We start from the raw sequence: 19,693 nt of genomic DNA on the forward strand, positions 1-19,693 counted from the left end.
TCCGTGTGCCAAAGCACTCAGTAGATGCAACCTGAGAATCATCCAGTGAATTTAGCCACAAGGATGGTGTGTTTTCAGAGGCACAATGGGGGAAGCAGCTGGGCTGAGTGAATTAAAATGTGGGTGAGAAGACAGCAAATGAGGGTGGGTTTAGTAGCTTGTCCAGGAGGACCAGGAGAAAGATTATGGTTAGGGTGGAACAGCATCAGCCTGGACATTTTGAGAAAATACGAATGTTTATATGCCAAGGAAAAAGAGAGAGAAGAAACAATGGAGTTGAAATTGTAGTTGAGAGCATGAACAATAGATGGAAGAACATTCTAGAAGCAAAGGGAAACAGTGGAACAAGGATACAGGGTGGAAAGGAGCAGAGAAGGACAGATAGGGTTGTAATCAGTGGGTATGCCAGGACAGGAAGCTGTGGTGATTCTCACCCAATGGCCCCAATTTTCTCAGAGAAGAAGGGGCTAACATCAGTTGCTAAAAGGTGAGAACACTGGAGAAAAATGGTAGCTATTCAGAATGGTCATAGAAAGGAACAGAGAAAAGATCTGACCCGGGGTAGAGTAAAAGGAGTGCTGAGTGGCTTCAAGAACTCACTGAGTCTGGAGACCATGAGTTTAGAGCAGCACTGGGCTGCGTGGCTGGGCAACCTACTTCAGCAACGCTTCAAGGCCAGATGAGGCTGCTGTGGGGTGGCGTCAGGGTTGGATGCAGAGGAAGGTCAGGGATGGGAGGAAGCAAGTTGAGGGAGGCAGGGAGGAGGCGCCCAGGGAGATAGAAGAACCAACTGCTGGCCAGTGTTCTGACCCATTAAGCGTAGGAGGCAAACCCAGTTTCTACTCTCTTCTGCCACCTCATATCCGCTTATCAGTGCATAACTGTAAGTAATTCATTGTGCCTGTCTAGGTTTCATTTGTCTCAAACTACTACAAAAAGGGCTGATGTCTTTACTGGGCACTGTTACACTGGTGGAGGTCTGACTGAACTTAACTTGGAGGTTCCTTCCAGCCCAAGCTTTTGCCGTTATTAGGGTTCACCTTTTTCTTTTCCTTCCCCAACCTTCAGATTTCACGAAGAAGGTGACCCACGGAGACAACATTATAAAGCCATGAAAAATAGAAAATATCAAAGACATTCTGTAGCAGTGTTCGATTTCCTGTTGGCACTATCTGATTTTCTTTTTACTTTCCTCTTACTGCTGACAGGATCTTCTGCTCTGTGCAGGATACAAAATGGCAGCATGCGTTGGTTTCATTTAATTCAAATGAGAGACATCATCTCTTACTGGATTGTATGCTTGTTGAGGGCCGGCTGGCTTTCCCCCTTAGGATCTCCCATGACTGTATAATGTCCATATCCACGGTCAGCTCAGAGACTGGAACGTAGCTGAATTTCTAATTTGTTTATATCCAACCAGGCCATGTTAAATTTTCCCAGTGTTCCCAGGAGATCTGCGAACCACCATGAGTCAGGGGCCTGACTTGGAAGACACTGGTTGAGCTGTTACCTAGTTCACTCAGAACTATGTTAGGAACATCTTTCATTGTCAGTAAATATAGGGTACAATTTTTAATGGCTGAACACCATTCCATTGTATCAGTGTGCCATGAGTTTACCTAACCAATCATATTTTCAGACATTTCAGTCCTCTTCAGGTTTTAATTATTATAACCAACCTGTGCATTTTATTATTTTTTCAAGATAAATAATTAGGAGTGGAATTCCTAACAAAAGGATAATATTTTTAAAGCTTCTGATATGCATTGCCAAATGCAAATACAATTTATCTTTACCTGGGAGTCCATCAATTGTGTAAGAATATCTGGGACTCCCACCCCCAACCCCCACCCCGTCCTTTTCAGGCAAGCTCGGTATTCTTTTCAGTTTTTGCCAATCTGACTCATTTGTTTTTTAATCTCATTTTATTTGGAATCAGGTTTAAGTGAAACTTCTTGAAGGGTACTTGGAGGGAAGAGGAAAATTTTGGAGAGCAAGCTGCCTCAAGGGAGAGGTGTGTGTGTGTGTGTGTGTGTATGAGACAGAGAGAAAGAGAATCAGGTGGGAGAGGTCCCACGACCAAACTGCAAGAAGGCTGAGGACACTTCTGCTGTCCGCCCTGCTTGGGAATCTTGAGTATGATCTGCTTCTGTCCACACCTCCCTGGCTTACTTCCAACTCTGCAGCAAGGGTCTGGGGTCGGGGAGTCTGGCCATCCGCCCTGGTGGGCCAGCTCTGGATGGAACTCGGACTCAGACCATCTGTGGCCTCTGAATTTGGGGGAGAAGCCATCTGTGAAGGAGCACCCAGAGCCAGGGCACAGCCCACCTCTTGTCTGAGGGGGGGTCAGCTGAAGGAGAAAGGCTGCTCACCTGGGAACCTGGCACGCACGTCCGGGAACCGGGCGACGCTCCTGCCCCCCCGAGACGTGAGCCAGGGTTACGGTGCCCTCCAAGTGTACAGACTGGGATTTTATCCATATCACATGATGATGGCTCAGGTTTTCTTTTTCCCTCTTTGTTGCTTTTAATACATAAAATGAGCATATGTTTATTTAAAACAGCTTTCAAACTTAAACAAATAATGACAGACTGTTCAAACAGACTTCGGAAATCGCCCTAATCAGGATGTTTGAAAAAGCAAGAAGACGCTCTATAAAAGGAGCTTTTAGGACCTCCAGTCCCGAAACAACAGGGTCTGCTTTGCACTTTGCAGTTGTGGATGGGCAAGGCCTGGGGGCCGGATTCAGTCTTGGGGTGGGGGATCAAATGATGCCCCTGAGCTCTACCACCTGATCTAGTAATTTCTGAGGAAGTAGAGATGGGCAGTGTGTTATCAATTCCCGTCTTTGACCAGAACATGTCACATGTATATTTGTACATTTTTTTTATTCTTATGTTAATCCCCATACATTACATCATTAGTTCCAGATGAAGTGTTCCATGATTCATTGTTTGTGCATAACACCCAGTGCTCCATGCAGAATGTGCCCTCCTCAATACCCACCACCATATATTTGTACATTTTAACTCATAACTTCTATAGCAATGACCAGGCATCTTCAGAACCAAAAACGGACTCCTTCAGGGGAGCTCCTGTGAAAGAGCAAACTAAGTAGGCCCTCTGGAGGGCAGGGCAGGTGTAGGAGGGATGGAGCAGATTTGCAAGAGGGCAGACCAGCGGAAAAAGTTAATACATGCACTAGTTCACGTTCGAGGCCAAGTTTACAAAGGGCTTTGAGTCGCTTGTGTTAATCTTCACAGCAGCCAATTTTATAGGTGAAATACATGAGGCTCGGGGTTGGATAATTCGTTTAAGATCAGAAAGAATAAAATGTCAAAACTGGGATTTCACCCAGACCTCCTTCCCCAAGTCGAGAGCCGTCCCCAGACCCCTGGGGCTGTATCAGCAACTCTGTGCTCATTCTTTGGGTCAGGAGATGCTACTTTAGCTCATCTCACCCTAGAAATGATGTTTTTTCTTTATAGTGCACACCAGAAACGGCCCATTAGGTCCATCAGGAGCACAGTTATTTACGTGAGGGGATGGTGGTCGGGAGAGGGAATCGTTCAGCCCCAGAGAGGTAGGGATATTTGGAGAGGCATTTCTTCTGGCCCCTGGTATCGGTGTCGTGCCCCAGGCGACCAGGGAGAAAATGCCAGCCCCAGTTTGTCCCTGCTTCCCCCACTTTCTCAGGATGGCTCCATGGCCAGAAAGTTCAGATGGCAAGGGGCTGAGTCCGTTTCCCGTTCTGCCACGGAAAACCCCATTGGTACTAAAGGAAGGCAGGACCAGACCATCGACCCTCTCAGTGTCGAGCCACGTTGCATACAGCACAGGGCTTGGGTCCTAAAGGGTTCCGGGCATGGGCTGCTGTGGGATGTTCCGGCCTGCCCATCCCTCGGAGAGAGCAGCCTGGAACGGTGGGCTATTAGCTGTTTGCAGCTGTGTCTGTGGGATCCTGGGATGCACTTTACAAGAAGCAGAGTTTCTCCTGCTCATAAATCTGTCCTGACCCCTTCCTGCCCCATTTATCCCTGATTATATATAGGGAAGGTATGTTCCTTGACAAGCAATCAGGACTGTTACCTCAGCTTTGTGCTGAGAACACTACACGCATATTTCATTTCTGTCTATTGCCTTGCTTTCCTAAGGCTCAAATTTAGAAAATGTCAACAATAGATTAAAAAAAGAAGAAACCACTTGCGCCCTCTCCTGGTAAAGGTTAATGTAGTGCATCTGCAAGCCCAGGGCACCCACTTGCTGGGGAGCAGTTACTTGTCCAGGCTAACTCATCTTGTGTTAATCTGAGCAAAGCCCTTGACACATGAGATGGACCATTAGGTTTTCTGTGGTCCGTGATCAGAGTTTCTCCTAAACCTTTCTTCACACGGTTTCTCAGCCTCAGCTCTTTCGGCACTTTGGGCTGGGGACTATCCTGTGCGCTGTGGAATATTGAACGGTGTTCCTGGCCTCTACCCATTACAGGCCAGCAGTACCCCTACCAAAAATGTTTCCAGACATTGCCAAGTGTCCCTGGGGCCAAGATTACCCCCAGTGAGAACCACTGCCCTAAACCCTTGTCTGACTTTTGTACAAAGTGTCACCGCTCAAGGGCAACCAGTGAGGGAGTGAGAATACCTCATCACAAACCTTTTGTGACAGTCAGGAGCAATTTTGATGACTGATCAGCTGGGTTCATTTCTAGGAATTTGTCCCCAGAAAGCAACTTAGCCCGTGGACAGGAATTCATGCACAAAAATGTATCATAATATTATTTATGACAGCAAAAGTTTCAAAAAGATAAAGATTCAGTTAAATCGAGGACAGAATATATGAAATGGAATACTAGACAGTCATGAAAATGATTGTGTAGATCTATATTTAATAGCATAACAAGTTCCCCTAATGATGCCTTGAACTCTCACCTTCAAGACGACTCCTGAGATTCCCAGAGGTTGTTATGTATAGAAGGAATCATTTCAAACAGGCAGAGTAAGCATCTGGTGAAGCATTAGACCAAAGACAGAACTCAAACCAATGACTGAATTCAGAAACCTTTAAGCGCCAATTGAACAGGCACTTAATAAGCGCCTACATGTACCAAAACCACGAACAGCACAGGAGAGACAAAGCTGATCCCTGGTCCCTCCGTGCAGCACTTGCCTTAAACAGAAAAAAACACTGATCATTGTCAGAACCACCTCCACACAGCAGTGCTAAAGGTGTGGGTGTGTTACCGCCTCGTGGGCTCTGATGCCGTGTTGTTGGGAGTGATGTGGAAATATGTCTCGTTCTCTTCATGTCTGAATAAATCATACCAAGCAAAAAGAATTTCATTTACTGGTTTATATATTCAGATATACGTAGAGAGTTGTCCATCTACTCATTGGACCCAACAAATGTCCCCCAACAAATCTAAGAAACGAGCAATCAGTCCAGTCCAATTCAATCCAGTCTGAAACAATCCAAAGAACTTGGCCATGACTCCCATTGTAACCCCTCAGACCTGACTTCGAGGCGGCAATAGGAAAGGATGAGAAGAGCCATCTTCCTTCCTCGGGTCCCTGTGTGTCCAGTGACACGTAACTGACCATAAGTGACCACGTGCTTTGTGAAGTTCACAACTTGAGTTAAATGCAGGATTGTGGTCATCCAGCCTGGCCACTCCCGGAAGAGACCCCGAGACAACTTTTTTACCCAGGGAGAACCCTGTTGTTGACTTTCAGAGGCTAGGCATGCCACCAGGGGAGGCCACCCTGCTTGTGTGCACCGTACCAGCATCCTGGACCGACCAAGCACTCACAGAGCTGCTGTGAGCCATGGGAGGGCATCAGCAACTGAAGAACACTGGTTTGGAGCTGGGTTTGAATCCTGGCACTGCCATTGAAAAAACCTCTGTTTTTTCCCCCCCAGGCTCCCCCCCCCCTCTACAGAACAGAAGCAAATAAAATGACTCCATAATATTGGTATGAAGAATAAATAAAATAATGCACTTGAGGCATTTATTACAAGTGCCTGGCATATAACAAGCATTCCATAAAGGAGCTTACCTGTACCTACTGTTTCTTATTATTTTTAGGAATGGCCATGCTAGCTAAAATTGCAAAGCCTAGCCTCCAGTAGTTTCTAGCTGCCTTTGCTGTTTTATTTTTCTCCTTAGCACTTAGCACTCTCTTGCACACTGTAGGATACATTTATTTTGTTTACCATCTATGGCCCGCAACCAGATATAAAAGCCCGGTGAAGTAGGAACTTTTAGTCTACTTCCCTCACTGCTGTGTTTTGTCTCTGCGGTACCTGGCCCATCAATAGGATCTCGACAAATACTTCTTGAATGAGAGTTAAAAAAAAAAAAAAAAGTAGGTCCAAATCACTGCCCCAGAAGAGCGTTTTACTTTTCCCCATACTGGGCAGAAGACGCCCGGGTCCTCGGGCTGGATGCGACCCTCCCCGTAGGCTGGCATCCTGTGCTCTCTCTCTAATTCTCTTTCTTTTTCTCCCCCTCTCTCCCCTCCCCCGCAGGATGCCTTTGTGGAGCTGTATGGCCCCAGCATGCAGCCTCTGTTTGACTTCTCCTGGCTGTCTCTGAAGGCCCTTCTCAGTCTGGCCCTGGTGGGAGCTTGCATCACCCTGGGTGCCTACCTGGGCCACAAGTGAAGTCAGTAGGCCTGCCACAAACAAATATGCAAAAGGTTCACTAAAGCAGTAGAAATATATGCATCGCCAGTGATGATGTACCATGAAATGAAGCTGTGGTCTCTTAAACACAAAACACGAAACGAAACAAAAACAGCTTTTGGGCTCAGTGTCGAATCAGCTATTTACTGCCAAAGGGAAATACCATTTATTTTTTACATTATCAAGAAAAAAAAAAAAAAGATTTATTTATTTAAGACAGTCCCATCGAACCTCCTGTCTTTGGAAACCCTGCCACTAATTGCCAAGCCTACCTGTGCAGCTCCACCTGGATCTCCTGTGCCTATAAACACGGATTTGTTTTCCATGTTGTTGGCTGGACTGACTCACCATCTGAAGAGCAAACAAACTGACTGACAAAGGACTGGACTGTTCCAGAAGCCAGGTGTCTGGCTGCTGGAGGTTAGGAAGAAGGTGTTCATTTTCCTTGCCTTTTTTTTTTTTTTTTTTTTTGCCCTGGGGGCTGCAATCTGAAGAGAGGGAAGGTGCTCAGTCGGAAGTCCATCCTTCCCTGGCCTGAAGAGCAGACACTTAGCATTTGGCTCACATGGTACATACCCGGTTGGAAGAAAGAAGAAAAAACCAAACCTGGGGAACTTCAGATGGACTTGGTGTCCACCAAGACTTCCACACCGAAGGACAGTGATGGGGAAAATGCCGTGAAACCATAGGAAAGTATTTTTTTAAGCTACCAATTGTGCCGAGAAGCATTCTAGCAATTTATCCAGTAGCATCCAGTACCTTAAAGCCCTGATGTGTATAATCAGACATTTTGGACACACTCTCCCCCAGATACTGGCTCTGTGTGTGTGTGAAACAGAATCCTCCAGAACGCGAGGAAGTGAACGTTTTGGTGACTTATCCAGAAGCATCAGGCCGCCACAAGTGCCTGCGTTTCCCTAAGAGGCCACGGTCTGGAGGCCCGCCTTGCCCCAGCTCGGAGGCCTGGTCCTGGCGACGGAGCCTGGGCACCCGCCGGCCTGCTCGGAGGGCTGCCAACAGAGCAGTGTGGCCTCCGAGCGTCTGGAAGCTGACAGAGCTCAGAACAACCCGTCGAGAAAGAACAGCCGTGGCCCTGGGCCCCCCGCTCGGGCCCTTTGCCTCGTGGAGCGGGGAACCTGGAAGCCAAGGCTCCTAAGACGTTGATCACTGTGGAGGGAAGGCGACAGAGGCACCGCGCCTTTCCCTGCAGAGGGAGGTGGCGTCGCCGCCACCGGGAGGAAACCGAGGGAAGGACGCGCGCAGCCTGGTTGCCGTGTGGCCGCGGCGCATGCGTGCTGGCTGCGCGGTCGGAAGCGAGGCTTGACATGACTTTTGGGGAAAGTCGGAAATCCTAAAGGAAGCGTTGAAATGAGGTGTCATGGATTAATTGACCTGTGTCTCTGGAATTATGATGTAAAACATTACCTTGTCATTGTAGTTTGGGATTTTTTTCTTTTGGGGGGGGGGAAACCTGACGGGGGCGGGGAGGGAGGGGGGGGGAAGAGTTCCAGGTGTGGAATGTGGGAATTATCTGTACATCCTGGGGCATTAAAAAAGAAAAGGAAAAAAAAAAAAGTCAGTGGTGGAAACTCTAGAGAAGTAGTAAAGAAGTGAAATCTCCAGCGAATAAACTAGAAAATATTTTTTTCAAGTTTGGAGTCAGCTTTGAGACATTCATGGAATAACTGTGGCATTATTGCATTATATACCATTTATCTGTATTAACTTTGGAATGTACTATGTTCAATGTTTAATGCTGTGGTTGATCTTTTGAAAGCTGCTTTAAGAGAAAAAGATACATGCATCTCAGCATTTTTTTTTTTTAAGTTGTATTTAGTTATGGCCTCTACACTCTTCGTTAGCAAAAATTATCATTTTTCTATTTGGGATTTTTGTCTCAACTGTTTTTAAAAGCATTTCTGAGAAGGTGAGAGAAGCCCCGGGTCTCAGCGACCCGAAAACCCTGGAGCATGTTGGCCACTGGGGAGCTTTGCTTCAACCAACTTATGTGCATTTCCATGTCAACAAAATTGTTTATTGTGAAGGATGTATCTGTTGTCCCTTTGACCTTGTTCCTTGAAGGTTTGCTAGTCCCTGGGCAAATCAGGATCTAACACATTATTTAGGATGACATACATGTTTGGTTAAACCCATGAGATTCATTCAGTTGAAAATCCAGACGGGAAATGACCAGGGGATTAAATACTGGCCATGACGGTTTGACCTTCAGAGGGTCGCTTTATGTGGTCTGTTTTGACAGAGACCCTTCTAGAGCACTCCTGCCCTCCTTCCACAGGGCCCTTTCCTTGGCTGTCCTTCAGATTCTTCCTGAAATGCAGTGGGGCCTGTGCCCCACCCTGAGAAAGCAGGAAACCGTGGTATGAAGCCAGACCTCCCTGGCAGGCCTCAGGGAATCGAATGATCAGACCTTTGAATGATTCTAATTTTTAAGCGAAATACTATTTTATGAAAGGTTTACATTGTCAAAAGCGATGAGTATGGAATATCAAATCCTGTGCTGCTATCCTACCAAGATCATTTTAGTGGAGTCAATTTGCAGTACACTCCAAGTGGCAAAATCCTCCAAGCTGCTTTAGAAGTAACAATGAAGAACACAGACATTTTTAATATAAAGCCTGTTTGTCTTTTTGTTGTTGTTTTTGTTTGTATTGTTCAAAGGCAGAGTATTCTAAAAATGTATATATATAAAAAAAGGTCAAGGGGGATAACTTCTGGCTGGTTTTCTTTTGCTGTGAGGTATTGTTCTCTGGTTTTAATGGTAAATGTGCCTGGCTGCCTGACCCCCCAAAACTGTACAGTATGGTGGCTTCACTTGCTCTAAGAGTAGTTGATGTTGCATTTTTCTTGTTCTAAAAAACATGTTAGAAGCAATGAACGTATATAAAAGCCTCAACTAGTCCTTTTTTCCTCCTTTCTTTAAATGTGTCAGTTACTTTGCTGTCAGACAACAGAGAAGCATTCCTACCAATTTTGTGTTGAGAAAGGATTCACACCTGCATTACTCTCAACATGGTGGATATGTGGGCCAAGGTCAGGGTTAAATAGAACACATACATTTTCCAAATTGGGGTCAAGGGCTCTAAAAGGAGCCAAAGGAGCAAAGGACCCAGGAGCCACCGCGGTCCGCCCAAGCTCTCACGGCAGGTTGAATGACAAATGACACGCTCCACAGCACACAGTTCATCTCTGAGTTTGCAGGTTGAAAATTCTTGTAAGTTTAAGATTTGAAGTAAAGTCACATTTCAAATTAAGGAAGCACTTTGCTATAGTTCAAGCAAACAAAACAAAACACACCCCCAACATCCTCTGCCCCAACCTACTTACCTCTGCATATTCAGATATGACCTTCCATTCAGATGTGACTTGTGTTTCATTAGTAACTGTTTATTGTTTCTCATCCGAGGACCCAGGCCTGGCCCAATATGGGAAATTAGGATAAGTCAAGAGGAGTTATAATAATCAGAATTAAACGTAAATAAGTAGTCTACTCTACAATTAAACTTAGGCTAAAATGACTAATTTATAAATGTGAACTTCAGTGCTAATTTCAATTGTACTTTTAGGGCAGGGGCTGTTTTTATACTTTCTTATCACTTATAGTTAGTAATGTACACCTACTCTATCAGAAAAAAACAGGAAGGCCTTGAAATATAAGCCTGTCTAAGGAAATTAGGGAGTCCATTGAAATTCTATTCTGATCTTATTCTGTGGTGTCTTTTGCAGTCCAGACAAATGTGGTTACACACTTTTTAAGAAATACAATTCTACATTGTCAGGCTTATGAAGGTTCCAATCAGATCTTTATTGTTATTCAATTTGGATCTTTCAGGGATTTTTTTTTTTTTTAATTATTATGGGACAAAGGACATTTGTTGCTGGGATGGGAGGGAAGAAGAATTTTCAGAGGAGCAAAACATTCCCAAGACTGAATCAGGAGGTTTTCAGAATAGCCAGGACTGTGGGGTATGAAATGGAAGCAAGCGGGACCTTTACAAGGGTCAGTGTGATGCCTCTGTGAAGGACCTTCTGCAATAAATGAGAAATATCTTTAAGCTCTGCAGTATGCGTAGATACTAGAGACATCAGAATGTCAAAGTCCAGCTCTTTTTTTTTTAAAGCTGTCTTTATTTTATTTTATTTTTTTTAAGAGAGGGGGAGAGAAAGAACCTTAAGCAGGCTCCGTGCCCAGCCCAGAGCCTGATGCAGGGCTCAATCTCAGGACCCTGAGATCATGACGTGAGCTGAAATCAAGAGTTGGACGCTTAATCAACTGAGCCAGCCAGGCGCCCCCAGCTCTCTTTTAAACATTTACCATCAATGGTATGTATTTTAAGCCTGGATATGTCTAATGGCTATTTACACAATAAATTTGCAGTTTTAACCAACAGGAGACTTAATAAAGACTTCTGGTTGGTAGGGACATCTGTTTCTAAATATTTATTATGCAGAATACAGAAAAAAAATGTGTGAAACTGAATTAGGTAAGTGGTAATACAAGTCCCTTATCCTTACCCAAAGAATCACTCTGTTCATGACTGTGCTCTTAGGACAGACTTCGGACAACTATGAAATATGCATATCACTGGGCAAGAAGAAAACCAGTGGAGTATGAATGGTATTGTACCTATTCATAAGGACAACCCCAGAAAAATAAAGCCAATATCCTATTGATGACAAGGTTGTTCACTATACCAGATGTTCTTAGGTGAAAACACTGCTCAGAGCTTGCATCCATTAGAACAAAAAGCAAGAATAGACTCAGTGGTGACTAGCTTTCTTGTAATAGGTAATTTCTATTTATCTTGACGGGGGGAAGTGGAAGGGAATAATCCAGCACCATTCATTCCCAGTAAGAGGTGCATTTCCATTAAAATTATTTTTTATATTTAATGATTATCAAAATTTGTAACATTTTTGTACATCTTTAACAATTGGGAAATAAGGATGCCTGGGTGGCTCAGTCAGTTAAGTATCTGCCTTCAGCTCAGGTCATAATCTCAGGGTCCTGGGATCGAGTCCCACATCAGGCTTTCTGCTCAGTGGGAGTCTGCTTCTCCCTCTCACTCTCTCTCTGTGCTCTCCCTCTCTCTCTCAAATAAATAAATAAAATCTTTAAAAAAGCCAAGTGGGTAATAATAATAATAATTGTCATAATTACTCAACCCAGGAACAAAAAAGTAAATCATAGACTTACTTTGGTGGTAGAAAATTATGAGCAGTTAATTAATTTTAAGCTTTTAGTTTTAAGAAGTATCAGCTTGTGGGAACACCTGGGTGGCTTAGTCAGTTAAGCATCTGACTCTTAATTTCAGCTCAGGTCATGATCTCATGGTCATGAGATTAAGGCCTGTGTCAGGCTCTGTGCTGGGCATGGAAACTGCTGAAGATTCTCTTTCCTTTCCCCTCTGCCTCTCTTCTCTCTCTCTGTCTTTCTCTTCCTCCCTCTCTCTAAAAAAAAAAGAAAAAAAAATATCACATTAGGATAAAATGGAGGGTAGAAATATGAATTTTGGAGAGAAAAGGAACAATGTAAAATTTCCAGGTGTCAAAAAAATAACTTGTCCCTGTATTTTTTCATGTAGATGATGCTGAGTATCAAATCATTACGGTATTTAGATTCCAATTCTCTAAATAAATTTATTTTTAAATGTCAACTGTTAAAATAACTTTTCAGACAAGCTTGTAAATATTTGTCAAAATTCTATTTCAAATTGGCTTCAGGGGGCGCCTGGGTGGTTCAGTGGGTTAAGTGTCTGCCTTTGGCTCAGGTCATGGTCCCAGGGTCCTAGGATCGAGCCCCACATCGGGCTCCCTGCTCTGTGGGAAGCCTGCTTCTCCCATTCCCGCTCCCCCTGCTTGTGTTCCCTCTCTCTCTGTCTCTGTCAAATAAATAAATAAAATCTTTAAAAAAAAAAAAAGTTCTTATTAAAAAAAAAAATTGGCTTCAAATCAGGGATTCTCTCTTGGAAGAGACCTCTAAAGCAAGAAATGTGCCATAACCAAAAAGCCAAAGTCTGATTGACCTGTTTTAAGTAGCTGAGTGGGGAACCCTAACTTCTCAGGATTTCATAATCCCATTAAAGTCTATCTGGAAATTACTCAAGCATTTTATCAAGAATCAGAATTACTTCGCAGAAGGGGTTGTAAATTTCATCATACAAAAATGTTCTGCCATAGACCTTCTGGGGACAGTTTTCTTTCTCATACTATTAACAACGCATTGGAAATTAAATTCTTTGCAACTGTTTACATTTAAATTTTTAAAATTAAATGTCAACTTAAACATGTATGAGGGTGGAACTTGTCTTTAAAAAACTTCATTTAGTGGCACACCAGCAACTTGTCAGAAGACACCTCTCAGCACATCCTCTGGACTCTGCTGAGAGCTCCCTAGAGGAAAGGGGGTGGGGAGAGAAGCAGAAGATACACTCCCTCCCTCCAGGACCCGGTAGGGTCTTTGTATTGAAGTAAATCTTTCTGTCAGCACCAAGGAAGTAGGTAAATGGATAATAATAATCGCAATCAGTACTCATTCCAGGAACAAAAAATAATAACAATAAAGCCTTAAGGTCACAAAAACTCATTTAAATGCACTGGCTTACTTTTGTTGTAAAAAAGTGTAAGAGGCTAATCAATTTTAAATATATTCTTTTCGTTGCAAATTTATGTTAAAATTCCTTTTGTGGGGGGGGGAGTTTGTTTTGCATTTAAAAACCCTGCAGTCTCATTGCCCACCTTACCCTACTTAATTCTCTGTCTGTGTGTTCTTGGTTGCATGCTCCTCTACCATCCTTAATTTATGCTGCTGAAAGATCTGAGCCCACATCCAGAATGAAAGGCATGCCCCAAAGCAATCAGGCCCTGTTCTTTTCCTCTTTCTTTTCTTACCCCCTAGAGAAGAACTCTCTGAGTTGCCTTTAATTACAGCCTCCTTTTGGGGTCTCCCATAGTTCATCCCTGGACCCAGAGTGAGAATCTCTGAGAGGGCGTGTCAAAAACTCTGAAGAGCCTGAGATTTATTTTTTCCCTACTTGAAAGCCAGCAAGTTCGCCTGCCACCATTTAATGGATGCTGGTTGAAAACATGAGATTCCTGAGTCAGAGACAAAGGACAGATTATTATTCACAGCCTTCGCAGTAGCCAAAATAATCAGCATTTTTTGAGCCTGGTCCCCAAGCCCCAATTCCCACAAGACTCTGTGAAAAGGACCAGAAGACATCTGCACACATAGTAGATTGTGATACAGGAGAGGAACTCTGAGTTTAGGAATTTAGGCAACTCAAATAATTTACAATGAGCAGTAAGCACATCTGCCCTTTGCTCTGGAAGAAGGCACGGTGTCTGTCTTTGCTATACAGACAGCCTCGGGAAGTCTGGAAGGAAGAGCGTTCAGTGCCTTGCTTGCAACATGAGCAGAAACATGAGAAACCCATGGTGAATCGTCTCCCAGCCGTAACACGGAAGAAGTCTACCCTTGCTGCAGGTCAGGCCCCTGAATGCAAATACAGCAAAATATACCTATGTCTCTGCATGGACACGCTCCATGTATCGTGACCTCCCATTAGTAAGATTACACCAAATATGATCATGGTTCCTTAGCTAGGAGCTGACTTGATGCTGCTGATCATCAAAGATAATCTTGAATCTCTCTTTTCAGCTACCTGCTGTCCATGGTCAACTGGATATTTACCATCACCCAAAAACAACCAAATCTAATTTACAATTTAGTCCCAAGACTAGGTCTTTCCCTAGCTTCTCCTTTGCTATCAGTGGTATTATCATTTCCCAGTTTTCCACACTAAGCACCTTGGCGCATCATTCCCACTCAGTGCTCTTTGGACGGGTTGATTAATGGATCCAGGCATCCAACAAATATTTGTGGAGCTCCACTCGAGGCACCGGTGCGGGGCCGGGCTCTAGGCTTTAGGAATGATTAAGATCCAGTCTTTAGCCTCAGGGAATCTCATTCTCGTGTTTTGCCTATTTTTTTTTCTTTTTAAAAATATTTATCAAGTCCCATTTAATAGGCCTGTTGTTTTCTGGACGCATCTTTAGCATCGGTCAGGAGTAACTTGCTATTTACATGACTACATGTTGTCTTTCAAAATAGGTTGTTAGGGGCGGGTTCCCACAGACAAACAATAAGCATTTCTCTCTTTCTAGCCAAGCCTTGGATCTTACTCTGAAACAACTGGCTTCCATGCTTATGTAGCTATGGATTTTTCTCTGCATTCTTTCTGTGTTTTTCCAAAGTTTTGGGACCATTTAATCTCAGGCAGGCGGGCAAAGACTAAGTCAAACTTAGTGGAAAGTAGACCCAGACTGGCTTTGATCTTCCCTCCCAAGGGAAACATCACCTCCTATATCCATGTGGAACTCCTCAACTGGGGAGGAAAAGAAAGAAAAGGAGAAATAAAATATTTATAGGAAAATTATTTCTCACAAGCAAGCAGTTGTTCTAAAAGCTTTTAGAAATGTAATTATTTTTCTTCTTCTTGGGCTTTTCTGTTTTTAATATGAAACACTTTCAAGTCCCCTGGTTCCATTTCCAGGAAGCAGTAATCCATTTTGCCTTGGGCGGAGTTTAGGAAAGAACTAGTTTGCAGAAATGAAAATGTTTCCTTTGAAATTGTCACATGGAACTCTTGCTGCTTCTTTAATGTCTTGCATAAGAAGGGCCCTGTTCCCGAGGGCACGGTGGACCAGCTGTCCTCTGGCCCTTTGCTGCAAGAGTCTCTGTCCTGTTTTACTCACAGCTGGACTCCTGGCCCCACTTACCCTCACCTACTAAGTGACTGTCTTATCCAAAGGGAAAACTTCTGGACCAGTGCTGTTCAGTAGGAATCAAATGCGAGCCACAGATGTGATTTTTCATTTTCTAGTAATGACATTAAAAATTAAAATAATACATGAAATTAATTTTAATAATATATTCTATTTAACGCAATATATCATGTCAACCTCTAATCCATACAAAAACTATTGAGGTCATTTCCATTCTTTTTTTATATGCAGTCTCTGAAATCCAGACTTACCTAAAAGAGTTCTTGGTTTTGAAACATTTGTTGTCAGTTAAAAGGGGAAACTAGATTGCACTGTGTTCATTGAAAGTATTGCAAGCCCTACTGCTGAGCTTTGAATGCTTGGTGTCTGGGCCCGAATTCTGGCTTACTAAAAGCATAAGCTCGGGTAAAGCATTCTGCCTCTTTGAGTCTTAAGTTTCTCCTCCACGCAGCAGGGTGTATCCTTTGTTCTAGCATGTCCTACCAGCCTCCTGGGACAGTGGGGAAGGGAGATCAAAATGGTGGACGTGAGGGGTAGTGATGGCATGTGAAATGGAAAATAACTATTTATTATTCCAAACCATTAAAAGCTATGCAGCCACAGAAAACAATAAACCCCCAATATCTACAAAGACAGAGTAGCCGTTTAAATAAAAAACTGGAAAAAAAATTTAAGAAACTGAGTCAAAGAAGCAAATTCCTGTAATTAACCACAGTGTCAACAATTTTCTTAATCATTACCAAACCTTGACTTTTCATTTTTATTTACACAAACACACACAGACACACACACACACACACACACACGATGATAAATGACCCCCAGGATAATAATCAACTCTGGTCCTTGGAGCCAGGTACACATCATGAGAATCCATCTTGATAATGCCTAGCTATAAACTTAGTAACAATCTTGACAATGATACTGCAGAGAACATTGCACATGGACCTTATTTTTAAAGACCAACAATTTGAGATGTCTATAGAGAGTTCCTGCAATATCTCTACCCCATAACCGTTACCTGGATATTTCCTTGCCCTGATAGCTTTTAGATTAGTAACATTAGCTTCTAACATTCCCTATGACACCACTTAAAACCTACCTTCTCATTGTTTTCTTTAAAATGAGAGCTGTGTGCAAGGGGACTGGGAAAATATGTTGTCTTCATTCCTAAATTGTTCTCTCCCAAGTGTTACTTAAAAATAAAATTCCAATTTTGGACTTTTCCCATTTCCCTTCACTAATTACTTCTTTTCTATTCCACCCAATGGTACCATAACTAATTCAAGTTCAAACAGAACTTAGTCACTATTTCATCACACCTACCTCCTACTCCTGGAGAAGCCGTGTATAGTCCACAAAGAAAGAAATCGAGAAGGGTCTTGGGCTTCATGAGGCCACAGTTGTCATGCTGAGCCAACCACACGTGACCAGTTTGCCCTTGTCCGGGAGCATAGAGCATGTTCTCACCCGAAAATCCACACTTGCCAGTCATATGATGTGTGGAGATAAACAAAGACCAACCAAATGAGAACAAGCAAAGGCTATTTATTCAGAACCCGCTATATATAGCAAGGAAGTCAGCCACCATCACTTGCATTTGGCAGAGACTCAAAGGCAGGCAGAGGGAAAGCTTTACAGTAAAAAAAAAGGAAGGCTTTGGGTATGCCCCTGTTGGAGGCTGTTGGCATGGGGAAGCCATAGGAGGGCCAACTAGAAGTGAGCATTCTGTGTGATCATTTGGGGAGCATATTTGGCTTTCTCTGGCCCGTCCTAAGTTGGAGGTGGGGTCAAAGATCAGGGAAGCTGACAGTTACTAATCAGGTCCTTGCCACCTGGGGCCAATTGTTTGGAGGTTATTGTTTCCTGGATTGTTACTATAGACAGAAGTCTGACTTCCTACAGCATGATGTATAGAGAACAAGCCAACTTTCTGGCCTGGTTACTCTATGGGCTGGTTCCCTGGGCTGGTTGCTGTAGATTGGGGGTCAAAGTTCAATGTTTATATGTGGTCTGGCCATTGTCCATTCAGATACTCAGTCTCTTGATGCAAAACAAAGCATCTACGAGGGGACCAACACGAGTGATCAGGACATGATCAAATGAGGTTGCCAGAGTCATCCAACACCCAGGCAGCAGCCCAGCCATTTGTTAATGACGTCCTCTGAGTCCTTACCCTCTTCACAGCCACACAGCATGGTGACATGTTCCAGTCTCCCCTGCCACCTCATCCAAAGAGTGTCTCCAGTGCACTTGTGGTCCCTTCCACACCACCGAGGACATGGCTGTGCGGGGCTGGAATGCAGGACTTCGGTCTGATGTCCGTGTGACAGCTTACCCAGAGGGGACCCTGGGGTTCCAAAGCTTTCTGAGGTAAAGGACTTAGAAGTATCTCCTTGGGTTCAGCAATTCTAAAATGCCTTGCCATAGTTTCTTTGGAAGAGCTGTACCTACTTCCAACTGCCCCAAGTTGTCTTTAGGACAGTGTAGTGGATGGGATTTAAGATAGACTTGGCGGGCGCCTGGGTGGCTCAGTCAAGTGTCTGCCTTCGGCTCAGGTCATGATCTCGGGGTCCTGGGATCGAGCCCCGTATCGGGCTCCCTGCTCAGCGGGGAGTCTGCTTCTCCCTCTCCCTCTGCTGCTCCCCACTGCCCGCTAGTGCTCTCTCTCGCTCTCTCTCTGTCTGTCTGTCTCTCAAATAAATAAATAAAATCTTTAAAAAAAAAGATAAGATAGGCTTGGGATCCAATCCTGGCTGTGATAATATAATTTTAAAAACTCATGAAAAAGCCACCCAACATTTACTGGGTTGATACAAGTGCTTTAGATACACTGCCTCCTATGACGTGGGTACCATTAGTGTTGAATTTTATAGGTCCCACCGGGCAAAATCAAGGTGTCGTCAGAGCTGTGCTCCTTCTGGAGGCTCCGGGGAGACTCTGTTTCCCTCTCTTTCCCAGCTTCTAGAGGCACCCACGTCCCTGGGCTCATGGCCCCTCCCTCACCTCGCCCCAGCCTCTGCTTCCTTCAGCACCTCTCACTCTTGCTTTGGCGCTCCTGGGTCCCTTCCATAGAACCTACGAGGACGGAGCCCACCCAGACGTCCAGGAGAGTCTCTGCATCTCAAGATCATCTGCAAAGTCCACTGTACTGTGTAAGGTAATGGCGTCACAGGTTCCGGAGATTAGGACGGGCACATCTTTGGGGGGCCATTATTCAGCTTACCACAGTAGATAAACTGAGGCTCAGAGAGGTTAATTCATCTTCACAAAGCCTCGTAGCTCATGGTAGCGGAGCTCAGGTTTGAGTTTTCCACCTACATCAGACTTCCCTTTCTGAGTTCACCGGCAATGCCCTGGGGGCCAAACTCAGCGCCTTGTCACATGTGCAAACCATGACCTTCCGCCCTGCACGTGCCCAGGCATGACGGCCCATCGCCACCAGCCAGAACAGTCAGCTTTTTGGCCATCCACACCTCTTGGTCCAGAAGCTCCAATGTCCAGGAAGACCATCGTCTGTGGGGACAAGGTCTAGCGGCCGGAGAGGCCCCTCTTTAAAGCTCAGCCTCTGCTTCCACAGCCACAGCCCAGCAGTTTGCTCTGGTTTCTGTTCCTCTTGCTTCCTGTGCATCCTCCGTGCACCACCTCACTTCCACTCTGACCCCCTTAAAGTTCTTCCCTAGCTCTGTCGTCTGAGCTGAGCACATGGGGATCACCCAGGGATAATGCCTACCTCTCTCCGTTTCCTCTTGGTAAGAGGTCAGGGGTTAGGAAGAATCTCTGGTTTAGCCAATAATTATTTCCAAGAAATGCAGACACACCAGCCCCTGGCTAGTGAGGGCACTGTGGACCAGCGGCCCTGTTCTGGGAACCAGCACAGCCCCTCTCCAGGGTGAGTCCAGGCAGGAGGGGGGACTCACCTTGGGAGGAGGAAGATACTCTTGGCACTGCCACAAGGGCCTGACCTTCTGCCCCACCTTAACCCTCCCTCTTGACTATAGGAAAACTCAGGAAGCCCTTGCTCAGCCAAACAGGGCAGAATTACAAAAGATAGCAGAATACCGCTCTTGTCTGTGCTCATTCTCAGACCTTCTGGGCTCTGGCCCTTACTTGCCAGACCTGTAGTATTGAATGGATACTCCATGCCCCGTGTGGTCTTCATGTCACTGTGCCAAGAGGGGATGCTCTGCTGCTTTCTTTTGTATTT

General features: G+C 44.5%; 1 protein-coding gene across 2 annotated transcripts in view; it reads left to right on the forward strand.

The window, feature by feature from the left end:
- The window catches only part of BCL2 (BCL2 apoptosis regulator), a 173,241-nt gene extending 159,877 nt beyond the window's left edge, over positions 1–13,364 (forward strand). The window contains exon 4 of one of the 2 annotated variants that reach the window (XR_014139562.1): positions 10,821–13,364. Coding sequence is in view for 1 of the 2 variants with exons in the window: in XM_081801079.1 (XP_081657205.1) it covers positions 6,526–6,660 (135 nt within the window). In the remaining variant the exon portion in view is untranslated. Of the gene's footprint in view, positions 1–6,525; positions 9,602–10,820 lie in introns of those variants that run through there. The other variant, XM_081801079.1, reaches the window with a different exon arrangement.
- The last annotated feature ends 6,329 nt before the right edge of the window (positions 13,365–19,693 follow it).

This window comes from Leptonychotes weddellii, chromosome 13, assembly GCF_054177405.1.
Source record: "Leptonychotes weddellii isolate Sample4059 chromosome 13, ASM5417740v2, whole genome shotgun sequence".
NCBI classification, from domain to species: Eukaryota; Metazoa; Chordata; class Mammalia; order Carnivora; family Phocidae; genus Leptonychotes; species Leptonychotes weddellii.